The following is a 13,727-nucleotide window of genomic DNA, read 5'->3' on the forward strand; positions in this document are numbered from 1 at the left end:
AAAATTAAATGTTTGTTAAAATGGAGAAATGTCATTATTATTCTTTTAAAAATTCAGCATTTCCATTTAATACTATGCTTGAATGTTTGCCTAGAGGCTGTTTTGTGCACCTCTTAACAGTTCACATGATCTATTCATTCATCTGTAAACATTTGATGAGTTCAATGGTGTACCGTCAAACTATCAGGAAAAAACATTCCTCTCCTGAAGGCATCAATGAATTCTGGGATATAATTCCAAAGGAACAACAGCCCTCAGGGAATATTTTCCTCTGTGTAAAATTCTGCCATTGGCTTATAATGATTTGTCTTTAACTTAGTAGAGAAAACTACTCCTACTTCAAGTTTCTTCATAACACATGCTTTACTGACCTCCATATAAGTTATAGATTCCTGGTGCAGTTTAACTTGTTCGCTCATTGTTCCATAGTTTTCATTCACAAAAACTGATTTGAAAGATTTATTTAAACACATTTGTCATTTCCTGATTTGCCGCAATATTTCTACCTAGTTTATGCCTTAAAAGACATACCTGTTCGTTATCATTCTCCTAACACCCATTTTATTTTCCCCACAATTAATAGTTATGACTTTCAGTAATCACTACTTTAATTCCTGTATCTTTTCGATTTTCCTCAACCATTTTATAATTTTTGACTTCTTTTCAATGAAGTTAGATTTATTCCTAGGAACTGCAGATATTTAAACCCACTTCAATCCGTGGCAAGTTTCAGCAATTCCCACTCTAAACTGCTGTAGTGAGGGGAGGGGTGGAAAGAAAGAGGAAACATTTATTTTCTTATATATCTTAGTTACAAATGTAATCTATACATCAACTGATCCACATGACAAGCAGTTGTGTCAAAAGTAACAGAGTAATCCAGAAGATTGACCTGAAGCTAAGCAACAAGAGAGGGAAGGACTAGATGGCATTATAGAAAGCACGTTTAAAAGAAACCTTGATTAGTATGTCATAAACTACACATTCATTTCATGCAGCAAACCAGCACAATGGAAAGGCAGAACTGTATATGAAACAATTACCAATTGAATTGCATCTTTCGATTTGATTGGCGTGATGAGGCAATGATACAAATCTTGAATCAGGCCTGCAGCTTTTGAGCTTTACAAATAAAGCCTTCTTTGATGCACATACGAAGTAACGCACTCCCTTGAAAGTACCATCTGTACAGCCCGCACTTTCTTCTTCCTGAATAAAGACAAAAACCTGGAACTATCACTCCAAAACTAAAAAAAAAAGCAACAGCTCTATATTCTTACAACCATGAGACCACACTTTATAATTGATGAAAATAATCTCATTTTTACAACGTCCAACTCATCTCTCATTAATTAAAGTTTATAAATTAAGGGAACTGTTGGTCGTAATTCAGTGGCAATACCCTTGCGTCTCAGTCAGAAGTTTGTGGGTTCAAGTCCCACTCTAGGGTCTTAAGAACAAAATCTCGGGTGACACTCCAGTGCAGTACTGAGGGAGTACAGCACTGTCGGAGGTGCCGTCTTTCGGATGAGACATTAAACTGAGACCCTGTCTGCAACTCCCAGATGGATGTAAGAGATCCCAATATTTATCCCTCAACCAACACTAAAAACAGATTATCTGGTCATCACATTGCAGTTTGTGGGACCTAGCAATGCACAAATTGGCCGTCACGTTTCCCTCAATACTGCAATGATTACACTTCACAAAAGCACTTCATTGGCTGTAAAGCACTTTGGGGCATCCTGAGGTCGTGAAAGGTGCTATATAAATACAAGTCTTTCGTTCTTTAACTGGGTGATAGGGAGTTAAACATTGGCCCTTCACCTCAGCGACCTGCACGTCAAATCCAACACAGACTGATCAGATGAAAATTTCCTCTGTCTGCAGTGGTTCTACATGAAATGAATTTGGAGAGTCAATCCCCAGTTCCTAGTGGACAGAGGCCTACTGCACAAAACTGTCCCTAACTTCCACTAATTGGTAATGTCACTCTGCCAGACCTCAGGACAACTGACGTATGTTAAAAAAAAACATACTGGCACAGTAGGGGATGTTCACAGGCTGAGACATTTTTGGGACATAATCCAGGGAGGTTTACTTTATATCTAACTGCGCTTTACAGTATAGAACAGTATCATATTAGAATCAACTCTCTTGTTTGGCACAGATCCTAAGTATGTATCTGTTTCATACCTGGACTCTGATAAAATCACACCAATCTAATTCAACCTTATTGGGTATAGGACTCAATGTTGTAGCTTTGCGAGACTGTTGTGCATTAATGCAGAACCATCGGAAGGCAAGTTCCACCTAACCAGAATCAATTACAGAGACAGAGGCATGCCCCATGCTCTCATAATTGCACTGAATTCTTTCAATCCCCTGTATGAAACACTGAATACTGTGTTCCAATCCTTAAGCATCAACTCAGCAGCCTACTCTACTGAAACTGGATTTTGAGAGAACTTTCAATGTAGCACTAGGCAGTGTCTGGTGAGGAACCAATGGTTCAAACTAATTCATTTAATGTGACTTCTTTATTTGGATGTTTATCTTACAAGAAGGATGATAATAATAGGCACTGTGGCACACTATCTTTCACTATGAAAATTCTAGAGATTTCACAATGGTAGATTTGCAAGCAAGACACCCAAGACAGTATACGTGGCCCATAATAGGGCACTCAATACAGAAATGGAAACCTATGCACAAATGTTTATTTTGTGAAACCATTAACACTCTCCCATTCCTCCGCCCCCCCCCCATGCCTCAAAAGCAAAAATGATAAATCCCTTCTGCCAATGTGAAAAATGCAGACTTATCACATCACAGAGATGCAATGAGACGAGAACCAAAAAACAGATGAAAATGAACAGAAGGTGACATTCTGGGCAGTCTTGTCTTATGAAATGCAGAAAGGGGAAAGAAAAAAACAAATGATTCTTTTAAAAAAAGTCTTAAAGGAAACAGGGACAACTCTGAGGTTTTTCCTGACTAAATATTCCACTTTTCCATCATAAGGCAAGTCAATTGAGATTTTCAATGTGCTTTTTAAGAAAAAAAATTCAGATTTTACATTCAGTTTTGTATCCATTCTACTTACAAGTTCAAGTCCAGCTATTTGTTCATTAACCCCGAGAGGTTGGCCAATCCACCGAATTACTCCATAGAGAGGGGGATTTTCCTTCACTTGTACCAACGATCCCACTTCCAAACTGGGTTGTTCTTTTGCCGACACGCCAACTACTTCAGTATCTTGATTTGCACTGGTATTCACGTCCATCATTACTGATTGAACAGACAAGGAAAGGGTATGACCAATGCTTCCATTAACGCTGGGCTTTTTGGTGAGGCTGAAGGGCAATGAATGGAATTTGTTTTCATTTGAAAGAGAGCCTTGAAGTGATGATCTTGGAGGTGGTGAATGACTCAATTTAGAGTGTGTATCTACTAATGATTTTGCTGTATCTTCACTTCCTGCAAATACATAAAAGTAGATGACGACATGCATCTAATCTAATATTTTCAAGAAAAAATACCAATGCGAGTGGCAGCAAAAGTGAAATCATGATTATCAGATTTTCAATGAGAATCAATACAAAAAACATTGGTTATAGTGGGAAATGTGCAAAAAATTGAATTATATTCTGATTTATATATAACATTGAATTTAGCATTTTTCTTCACTCTTTTCAGACCGATAGCAAGAGAAGCAATCACAAAAATCACAAACCATTGATAGGAGCACAAAGGGCAAGAGTGTTCCCGGTGACTCCATCAACTGGAGTGAGAAACTCAAAGTGCCACTTTCTAACGGAGCTCTGTAGTGCAAATGTGACACCCAGTTTGCATGCCAATTTTAGTCAATCCAACATCATTCTAGAACAAATAAATTAAAGAAACATATCCTCCGAGTTAGCTGAGACTCACTTAACATAGTCTGAAATACAAACCCTCTCAGGAGACTAAATGCTAACTGACCATTTAACCAGTGTGCGAGCTTCAATCTGGTGCACTTAAAAATGTGGCCGCCACCACCACCTCCTCCTCCTACACACAGACTGCATCCTGTGCAATCTTTTCCTCCTGCACCCCTTCCAGTCCCTTGCCCATTGTGTGGAGATTGACTGAAGAATTTTTTTTTAAAAACAAGGTATGATTTTGAAATAAAATTGACTATATGTGAAGTTAAGTTCTTAAAAGCTGTAGCTGTAGCTGTAAATTCACTTTTCCAACCAGTCTTGGCGAGGAAAGACTTCTACCCATTACCTCCAAAAGTTGGTGATCTATTAATATGATGACTTTAAGAAAAAAAAAAGGGAGAATGGTTTGAGATCATATTTTGTCTAAAATGATAAATTTAGGCAATATACCACGAAGTAAGAGTCCTCCATCGCTCTCTGAGGAAACACTTTGCTATTTTCTCAAGGTTCCTTAAAAGTAAAATATTTACTAGCTATAGGAATTTTATTTTTGAATTGCACCTACTTTTGCATCTCCCTGTGGCACATATTCCCAACCTGAAGGACAGGCAGATAATAGTCTCTGCAGGGGACACAAGTAAATAAATGCCCCTCTGTACCTGGGAGATGCAAAGAGCAATGTAGGGTGACTTTCCCTTTTCTCCCTATGAAAGTGCCTGATTTTCATTTCCCAACTAGCAGCTACCCAAACAGCAGGGCTGAAATTGGAAACCTAACGTTGCACATATGCCTGCCAGCTGTGTGGATGTATAGATTATTTACTTACTCCCTTTATTTTGAGTTTAAATTTAGAGAAAAAGCAGCAACCTGAATAAAGCAAAGGAAAATCACTGTGGGAGGGCCAGTTGGATCAATTATATGTTTATCCAAACTCTTCTGTATAATAGTAGGTGATTTTGTAGCTCATGAGTAATAAGAATGGAATGGTTTATGACCTACATTTATTCAGAAGCTACGTAAAATAATACAAAAAGTAAAAGCAATTACAACAGTAAAATAAAGATAATAAGTTGACTAACGTTCAGTAACTTGAGCAGCCTCAATGGTCAACATTAAGTAACGAAAACAAGCCTGCACTTCAAACAAATTAGTGCAACCTTACAAGCTTTAATCTTGAGAAGTACGTGTGGTTTGCTTGCTAAAATGACTGTGGGAAGTAACTATTACGAGGTAGTACAATACGAAGAAAAGTAGCAATTAAGTGTATAGAAACATATTGAACATAAAGTGGAATTACAAACCATTTATGTATCACCATCATGCCTCTCAAATGTATCAAAGCACTTCAGATAGTTAATTACTTTGAAATGGAGTGACTTATGTAGGTAACATAGCATGAAAAGTTGTATTTCAGCAATAATAAAAAGCTTTTCCTTAACCAAAAGGATTACCAATTAATGCAACATTCCGCAGGAATGTTAAGCCAGTCTAACGAATTTTAACCATGTTATTTGCCAGTCTATTTGCCAAATGTATATCCTAGGAAATTCTTAAAAAAATGTAATTGCCTACAAATATTAAACTTGTATAAAATCATCAAAACCACTTGGCTAACTACTAGATTTGCTACCAATTTTCACAAAGGACAATCTAATTTCCCATCTATTTTCTGAAAGCGAAGTTCAATCAATGGATAATGTTGAATAGGATGCATGAGAAAAAGTCAAAGAAAAATAAACACATTATAAACAGCAACCCCAGACTGGTTCAACATGGTGAAATTAGTGTATTTTAAGAGAGGCAGGAAGTGAAATGGTATCAGAAATAATTGCCTAAAAGCTCATTTATCTGAAGTATGAATGAAGATAATGTAAAAAGGATGAAACACCTCAAATTTCATGCCATATATATGTTGAATGTGATTAGTTTTTTTTGGAGCATTTGAAATGGAGGGCTATAAAAAAAATTATGCCAAAATTATTTATGCTGAAATAGGTGTCAAAAACCTGAGGTTTTAATGTAGATATTTAGTTAGATAGAATGATCTATTTCATATAGAACCTGCCCAGATTCACAACAGCCATTAAAGTATGGTGCCTGAATGTATATGCTATATGCTTTAAGAGAAGTCATTTTTACATTTCAGTTAAACTTCTTTGGTCATTAAGAATTTAAGAACGATACTCTCTTGCTTTTTAATGTGGACTCCGTGAATTTTTTTTTTATTCGTTCACGGGATGTGGGCGTCGCTGGCGAGGCCAGCATTTATTGCCCATCCCTAATTGCCCTCGAGAAGGTGGTGGTGAGCCGCCTTCTTGAACCGCTGCAGTCCGTGTGATGACGGTTCTCCCACAGTGCTGTTAGGAAGGGAGTTCCAGGATTTTGACCCAGCGACAATGAAGGAACGGCGATATATTTCCAAGTCGGGATGGTGTGTGACTTGGAGGTGAACGTGCAGGTGGTGTTGTTCCCATGTGCCTGCTGCCCTTGTCCTTCTAGGTGGTAGAGGTCGCGGGTTTGGGAGGTGCTGTCGAGGAAGCCTTGGCGAGTTGCTGCAGTACATCCTGTGGATGGTACACACTGCAGCCACAGTGCGCCGGTGGTGAAGGGAGTGAATGCTTAGTGTGGTGGATGGGGTGCCAATCAAGCGGGCTGCTTTATCTTGGATGGTGTCGAGCTTCTTGAGTGTTGTTGGAGCTGCACTCATCCAAGCAAGTGGAGAGTATTCCATCACACTCCTGACTTGTGCCTTGCAGATGGTGGAAAGGCTTTGGGGAGTCAGGAGGTGAGTCACTCGCCGCAGAATACCCAGCCTCTGACCTGCACGCGTAGCCACAGTATTTATATGGGTGGTCCAGTTAAGTTTCTGGTCAATGGTGACCCCCAGGATGTTGATGGTGGGGGATTCGGTGATGGTAATGCCGTTGAATGTCAAGGGGAGGTGAGTAGACTCTCTCTTGTTGGAGATGGTCATTGCCTGGCACTTATCTGGCACGAATGTTACTTGCCACTTATGAGCCCAAGCCTGGATGTTGTCCAGGTCTTGCTGCATGCGGGCTCGGACTGCTTCATTATTTGAGGGGTTGCGAATGGAACTGAACACTCTGCAGTCATCAGCGAACATCCCCATTTCTGACCTTATGATGGAGGGAAGGTCATTGATGAAGCAGCTGAAGATGGTTGGGCCTAGGACACTGCCCTGAGGAACTCCTGCAGCAATGTCCTGGGGCTGAGATGACTGGCCTCCAACAACCACTACCATCTTCCTTTGTGCTAGGTATGACTCCAGCCACTGGAGAGTTTTCCCCCTGATTCCCATTGACTTCAATTTTACTAGGGCTCCTTGGTGCCACACTCGGTCAAATGCTGCCTTGATGTCAAGGGCAGTCACTCTCACCTCACCTCTGGAATTCAGCTCTTTTGTCCATGTTTGGACCAACGCTGTAATGAGGTCTGGAGCCGTGTGGTCCTGGCGGAACCAAAACTGAGCATCGGTGAGCAGGTTATTGGTGAGTAAGTGCCGCTTGATAGCACGGTCGATGACACCTTCCATCATTTTGCTGATGATTGAGAGTAGACTGATGCGGCGGTAATTGGCCGGATTGGATTTGTCCTGCTTTTTGTGGATAGGACATACCTGGGCAATTTTCTGCATTGTCGGGTAGATGCCAGTGTTGTAGCTGTAATGGAACAGCTTGGCTAGAGGCGCAGCTAGTTCTGGAGCACAAGTCTTCAGCACTACAGCTGGGATGTTGTTGGGGCCCATAGCCTTTGCTGTATCCAGTGCACTCAGCCGTTTCTTGATATCACGTGGAGTGAATCGAATTGGCCGAAGACTAGCTTCTGTGATGGTGGGGATATCGGGAGGAGGCTGAGATGGATCATCCACTCGGCACTTCTGGCTGAAGATGGTTGCAAACGCTTCAGCCTTGTCTTTTGCACTCACGTGCTGGACTTCGCCATCATTGAGGATGGGGATGTTTGCAGAGCCTCCTCCTCCCGTTAGTTGTTTAATTGTCCACCACCATTCACGACTGGATGTGGCAGGACTGCAGAGCTTTGATCTGATCTGTTGGTTGTGGAATCGCTTAGCTCTGTCTATAACATGTTGCTTCCGCTGTTTAGCATGCATGTAGTCCTGAGTTGTAGCTTCACCAGGTTGGCACCTCATTTTTAGGTACGCCTGGTGCTGCTCCTGGCATGCTCTTCTACACTCCTCATTGAACCAGGGTTGATCCCCTGGCTTGTTGGTAATGGTAGAGTGAGGAATATGCCGGGCCATGAGGTTACAGATTGTGGTGGAATACAATTCTGCTGCTGCTGCTGATGGCCCACAGCGCCTCATGGATGCCCAGTTTTGAGCTGCTAGATCTGTTCTGAATCTATCCCATTTAGCACGGTGGTAGTGCCACATAACACGTTGGATGGTGTCCTCAGTGCGAAGACGGGACTTCATCTCCACGAGGACTGTGCGGTGGTCACTCCTACCAATACTGTCATGGACAGATGCATTTGCGACAGGTAGATTGGTGAGGACGAGGTCAAGTAAGTTTTTCCCTCGTGTTGGTTCGCTCACCACCTGCCGCAGGCCCAGTCTAGCAGCTATGTCCTTCAGGAATCGGCCAGCTCGGTCAGTAGTGGTGCTACCGAGCCACTCTTGGTGATGGACATTGAAGTCCCCCACCCAGAGTACATTTTGTGCCCTTGCTACCCTCAGTGCTTCCTCCAAGTGGTGCTCAACATGGAGGAGGACTGATTCATCAGCTGAGGGAGGACGGTAGGTGGTGATCAGCAGGAGGTTTCCTTGCCCATGTTTGACCTGATGCCATGAGATTTCATGGGGTCCAGAGTCAATGTTGAGGACTCCCAGGGCCACTCCCTCCTGACTGTATATCACTGTACCGCCACCTCTGGTGGGTCTGTCCTGCCGGTGGGACAGGACATACCCAGGAATGGTGATGGAAGAGTCTGGGACGTTGGCTGAAAGGTCTGATTCTGTGAGTATGGCTATGTCAGGCTGTTGCTTGACTAGTCTGTGGGACAGCTCTCCCAATTTTGGCACAAGTCCCCAGATGTTAGTAAGGAGGACCTTGCAGGGTCAACTGGGCTTGGTGTTTTGCCGTTGTCGTGTCCGGTGCCTAGTGGTCCGATGCCAGGTGGTCCGTCCGGTTTTATTCTTATGATGACTTTTTGTAGCGAGATTTTACAACTGAGTGGCTTGCTAGGCCATTTCAGAGGGCAATTAAGAATCAACCACATTGCTGTGGGTCTGGAGTCACATACAGGCCAGACCGGGTAAGGATGGCAGGTTTCCTTCCCTAAAGAACATTAGTGAACCAGATGGGTTTTTACGACAATCCGGTAGTTTCATGGCCATCATTACTGATACTAGTATTTTAATTCCAGATTTTTATTTAATTAATTGAATTTAATTAATTAATTGAATTTAAATTCGCCAGCTGCCGTGGCAGGATTCATAACTCTGGATTTTAGTCCAGGCCTCTGGATTACTAGTCCAGTAACATAACCACGATGCTACCGTACCCTTTATCTTCAATCCTGAATTTCCTTACTAGGAATTGATGACTGATGGTCAGCATTTCAGAATCTTAAATTCTGCTTAACTATTTATTAATATTTAAATCAAACATATCTGACCAAATTTGCTTATACATTCAACACTTTTCCCATTGAAATGGTGGCAGTGATTGTTTTATACTGTATAATTCAGTGAACTTTAACTTCAGAAGTATACATTCAATTGTAGTGATTCAGAAACAATAAACTAAAAACTTGCCATTATAATCTGTGAAATATATTGCAATGCTAAAAGATTTTAGCTACACTGTGATCTATATTAGCAGCATGCATTCCCTAAAAAGCTTGTGCAAAATTTTTGCAAAGCTAAAATCAATTTTAAAATGTCAAACTCTGAAGGTAAAGATGCACAATAGCATACCTATTACCTGATGAATTAGTCATGATGTGGAGATGCCGGTGATGGACTGGGGTTGACAATTGTAAACAATTTTACAACACCAAGTTATAGTCCAGCAATTTTATTTTAAATTCACAAGCTTTCGGAGATTTTCTCCTTCCTCAGGCAAACGTTTGCCTGAGGAAGGAGAAAATCTCCGAAAGCTTGTGAATTTAAAATAAAATTGCTGGACTATAACTTGGTGTTGTAAAATTGTTTACAACTGATGAATTAGTGCTGTAACAAAGTTGAGTAATTGTGAAGATTGTACCAGTGGTATAGGAAATTATAATCTAAGTCACAAAATATAACAGTACTAATGTGATTGATTTGCATTATTTCAGAATGTTGATGATATCTGCTGATTCCATATTGATTACCTTCATCAATGTACCATGTACTTTTTGATTTTGTTTGTGGATCAGTAGATGTGCCATTTAATGTATAACGTAATTCAGATCGGCTCCTAATATGACCTGGAGATTTTCCAGATTGTGAAACCAGCCCTGTTGATGACAAAGTCCAACACTGTATTAAAAATCAAATGACTTCTTATTCCAAGTGCTATATGGAATGATAATTAAAATCAACAGATTTATTAGTTATGCTACCTGATTTTGGAAAGAATCAGGTAGTATAACTGGTAAAAGCAAAATGAATAGGGTTAAATATTAAACATATTGAAGCAAACCACAGTGTAATAAAACAGAAGCAAGATACTTTGATCATTTTATAGCATTGCTAGATTTAGAAACGTTGCCACTGGTTAGTTGCCAAGAAAACACATTACACAATTTTAATCAGGTACTGATGTCAGAGGACTGTATCAGGAAATAAATATTACCCACTTTTGATATACCAATTCAATATGGCTGCTGGAGTATAAAAATTCTAAAGATTGATTTTTTTATATATAAGCACAAACTCTTGATTATTCAAATACCAAGCAAAAATCACTTCTATATACAACTATGTTATTACATGAAATATAACAGCAGTTTTTTGGAAATATTTTGATGTCTTGTTAGCCATATGCAAAACCTACACAGGATCACAAGATAATTACGATAAGGCCGACCATTCGGCCCATCTTAATTCATCCATCCAGAAAGACCCTCAAGTCACCCCATTGCAGCATAGAGTTCTTTCTTGTACCCTGAAGATTTATGCAAATAGTGATTTTAAAATAAATACTATGATTGGAATTCAATTCAGTTCAAATTAGATGGTTAAGGCCAAAAAGGTTCCAAGTTCTCAGTGCCAGTGGGTTAAGGAAAGGGAGGAGGAAAAAGCTAATTTCCTGCAGCTCTATTGGGAGTGCGCATGTGTGCACCTCAGATAGAACAGGTTCGGGCATACCTGCCTGGAGAACAGCCTGTCAATACTGACTGTCAAGGCTCATACATGAAACATGGTCACTCAGATAAGGCACCAAAGGGTACTTGTCACCCATGGACTCTAGCAAGTGGCCAATGACTGTGGCGGATTGGGGGTGTGAAATTGGCACAGAAAAGAAAAACATAATTCAAGTCACCTCTCATCGATAAGCTAGATTGCTATACTGAGAGTAGTTTCTTTTACATTCTCCATTCAATCGAATTTCAATTCTAGAATGTGGTCATACTGTATCAACAGCAGCTTCCAGAAACCTTCAGAGGTAGTGTTCTAATTAGACTATAGCAATCAATTTAGAATATATTAGCATAAATCTTTGATTTAGAGGCCAAAATACCATTAAACCAATCCTAAATATGGTGAATAAGATTCCTTCATGATGTGGAGTAAAACTGAACACTGCCCTACCTTTACTCTTTGATCTGTTGGTCACATTTGAAGAGATCTTTTCATTAATACCTCTTGATGCAAAGCTTGGTTTCAACGGTCGTGATTCTGGGGGGTCTGCAATATTTGCACAGTACCTAATTAGCACACTAAGTATCTTCAACACAAACTCTCGTTTTTCATTTGAAAGTATTATCTCTCAGACCTGCAGCTACACTTCAGTTTGCAATCTGCCCCCTCCCAGTGCATGACCGAGTCAGCAGCGTGCCCAGGCCACGACACAAAATCAGAGCTTGCTTCTTTGACAGGCGTAGCACGCTCAGACACTGTCAGAACACAAAAAACCTCATCCCAAAGAACTCCAAAATTTTTTACTCAATGTTTCAAACTGTATAAAATGCTGGAAAAAAATTGACTTATTTCTGAAGTTTCTTTCTACTGTTTGCACCTCAGTTACTTTCTGGCTGGTTGTCATATGAAACGAGATGTCATAGTGCATTTTGAACATTGTTCCACAGGAACTGGGGAAACTACAACTTCTATGATTCATCTCTAATAAAAACACAGAATTTGTCCATAGGCTCAGGTGATATTTCCCCAGATATATATATTTTTTTTAAATGTTTGTGCTGTGTCAATATGAAGAATTGTTAATACTGGGAAATGGAACTCTTTTAGGCACACAACATCAGTATCAAGTACTCCCAGGCCAGATGCAGAACAAAGCCATCTCTCTCTATTCAGGCCCAATAATGTGCCTCAGTCATAAACTCAAGAACATGCTCTACTATACCAGTGTGACATTATTTCCCTATTTCCCACACAAGACACCACTGGCACTGAATTAGGAGATAGATGTGAGCTGGAGGTCCAAGCTAACTAGAAATTAGATTGTCTACTATTAAATGACCAATTTTTATGGTTAAGTTTATGACTTTTTTTCCAGAACTCTGCAACTTTTAAAACTTTATGTAATGTGTTATTTATAGCCGTGTACACTGATCTTTGTGATGAAAAGAAATGGCATCAAAAAAGTGTAATGAAATTTCAGTAATTTGATTGAATCATTTTGTGGTAGTTTGAGACTCCAAATTGAAAAAAAAATGAATATGATTGGGTGGTTTTGTGAGGCTTGCTCATTCTTGATTGGTAGCTTTCCTACTTATCTATTGATTGAAATTGATTTTTAATTACTTCTGAGTTTAGTCAATAGGATATTTGAGACAATGAGTAATGTTAATTTAACAGATAGTGGTTATTTGCAAAAATCATGACATTTTGCCAAATGGACAAAAGTGCTAGATGTAGGACATTTAATTATACAGATAAATTTACGGTGTGGAATATTGGGGTTTACAAGTTACCACTCGTATAACTGGACAGACATTGAAAAGTCTATTTTCCTTAGTAATAGTTTATACATTATACAACAAAGAATATATTTCATTTATAGTCCCTCATACTAGTCATGACAGAGATTATAAAATTGCCATTCTACCCATGTTGTTTGATTTCTATGATCATACTATCAGACACCCAGTTCTAAATTAATTTCACTACTACATACAAGGTTACATTTTGACAAAACATAGTTTGAGCACTGTTTTGAGCAGAGGCACAATCATAGGGGTAGCCTAACAAAAATCTATCAATGTCAGTTTTGGAATTTTAGGAGAGATTTTTCCAATTTCCACTACCCTTTGTGTGAAGTGCTTCCTGATATCACCCCTGAATGGTCTAGCTCCAATTTTAAGGTTATGACCCCTTTTTCTAGACTCTCTCACCGGAGGAAATAGGTTCTCTCTAGCTACCCTATTAAATCCTTTAATCATCTTAAACACTTCAATTATATCAATCGTTTTAAGAGGCAGAATGGTTTAAAAGGGCACCAACATTATCATTCTGTTTTTATGACTTTTTTTTCCTGTTTAGGTAAATTACCATTTTATTCCATCTCTCTCTTTGGGGAAAAGTTTTAGCTAAAATTTGACAATACATACACAAAGATCCCTCTGTGTCTTCAGATATCAATTTGTATCATC

General features: G+C 39.7%; 1 protein-coding gene across 1 annotated transcript in view; it reads right to left on the reverse strand.

The window, feature by feature from the left end:
* Nucleotides 1-13,727, reverse strand: part of cyld (cylindromatosis (turban tumor syndrome)) — a 48,270-nt gene that overhangs the window by 23,718 nt on the left and 10,825 nt on the right. The window contains exons 5-8 of the mRNA XM_067997895.1: nt 11,707-11,802; nt 10,284-10,409; nt 3,107-3,480; nt 1,044-1,209 (exon numbers count right to left, since the gene is read on the reverse strand). Of these exons, the coding sequence (XP_067853996.1) occupies nt 1,044-1,209; nt 3,107-3,480; nt 10,284-10,409; nt 11,707-11,802 (762 nt within the window). The remainder of the gene's footprint in view (nt 1-1,043; nt 1,210-3,106; nt 3,481-10,283; nt 10,410-11,706; nt 11,803-13,727) is intronic.

Source organism: Heptranchias perlo, chromosome 16, assembly GCF_035084215.1.
Source record: "Heptranchias perlo isolate sHepPer1 chromosome 16, sHepPer1.hap1, whole genome shotgun sequence".
NCBI classification, from domain to species: domain Eukaryota; kingdom Metazoa; phylum Chordata; class Chondrichthyes; order Hexanchiformes; family Hexanchidae; genus Heptranchias; species Heptranchias perlo.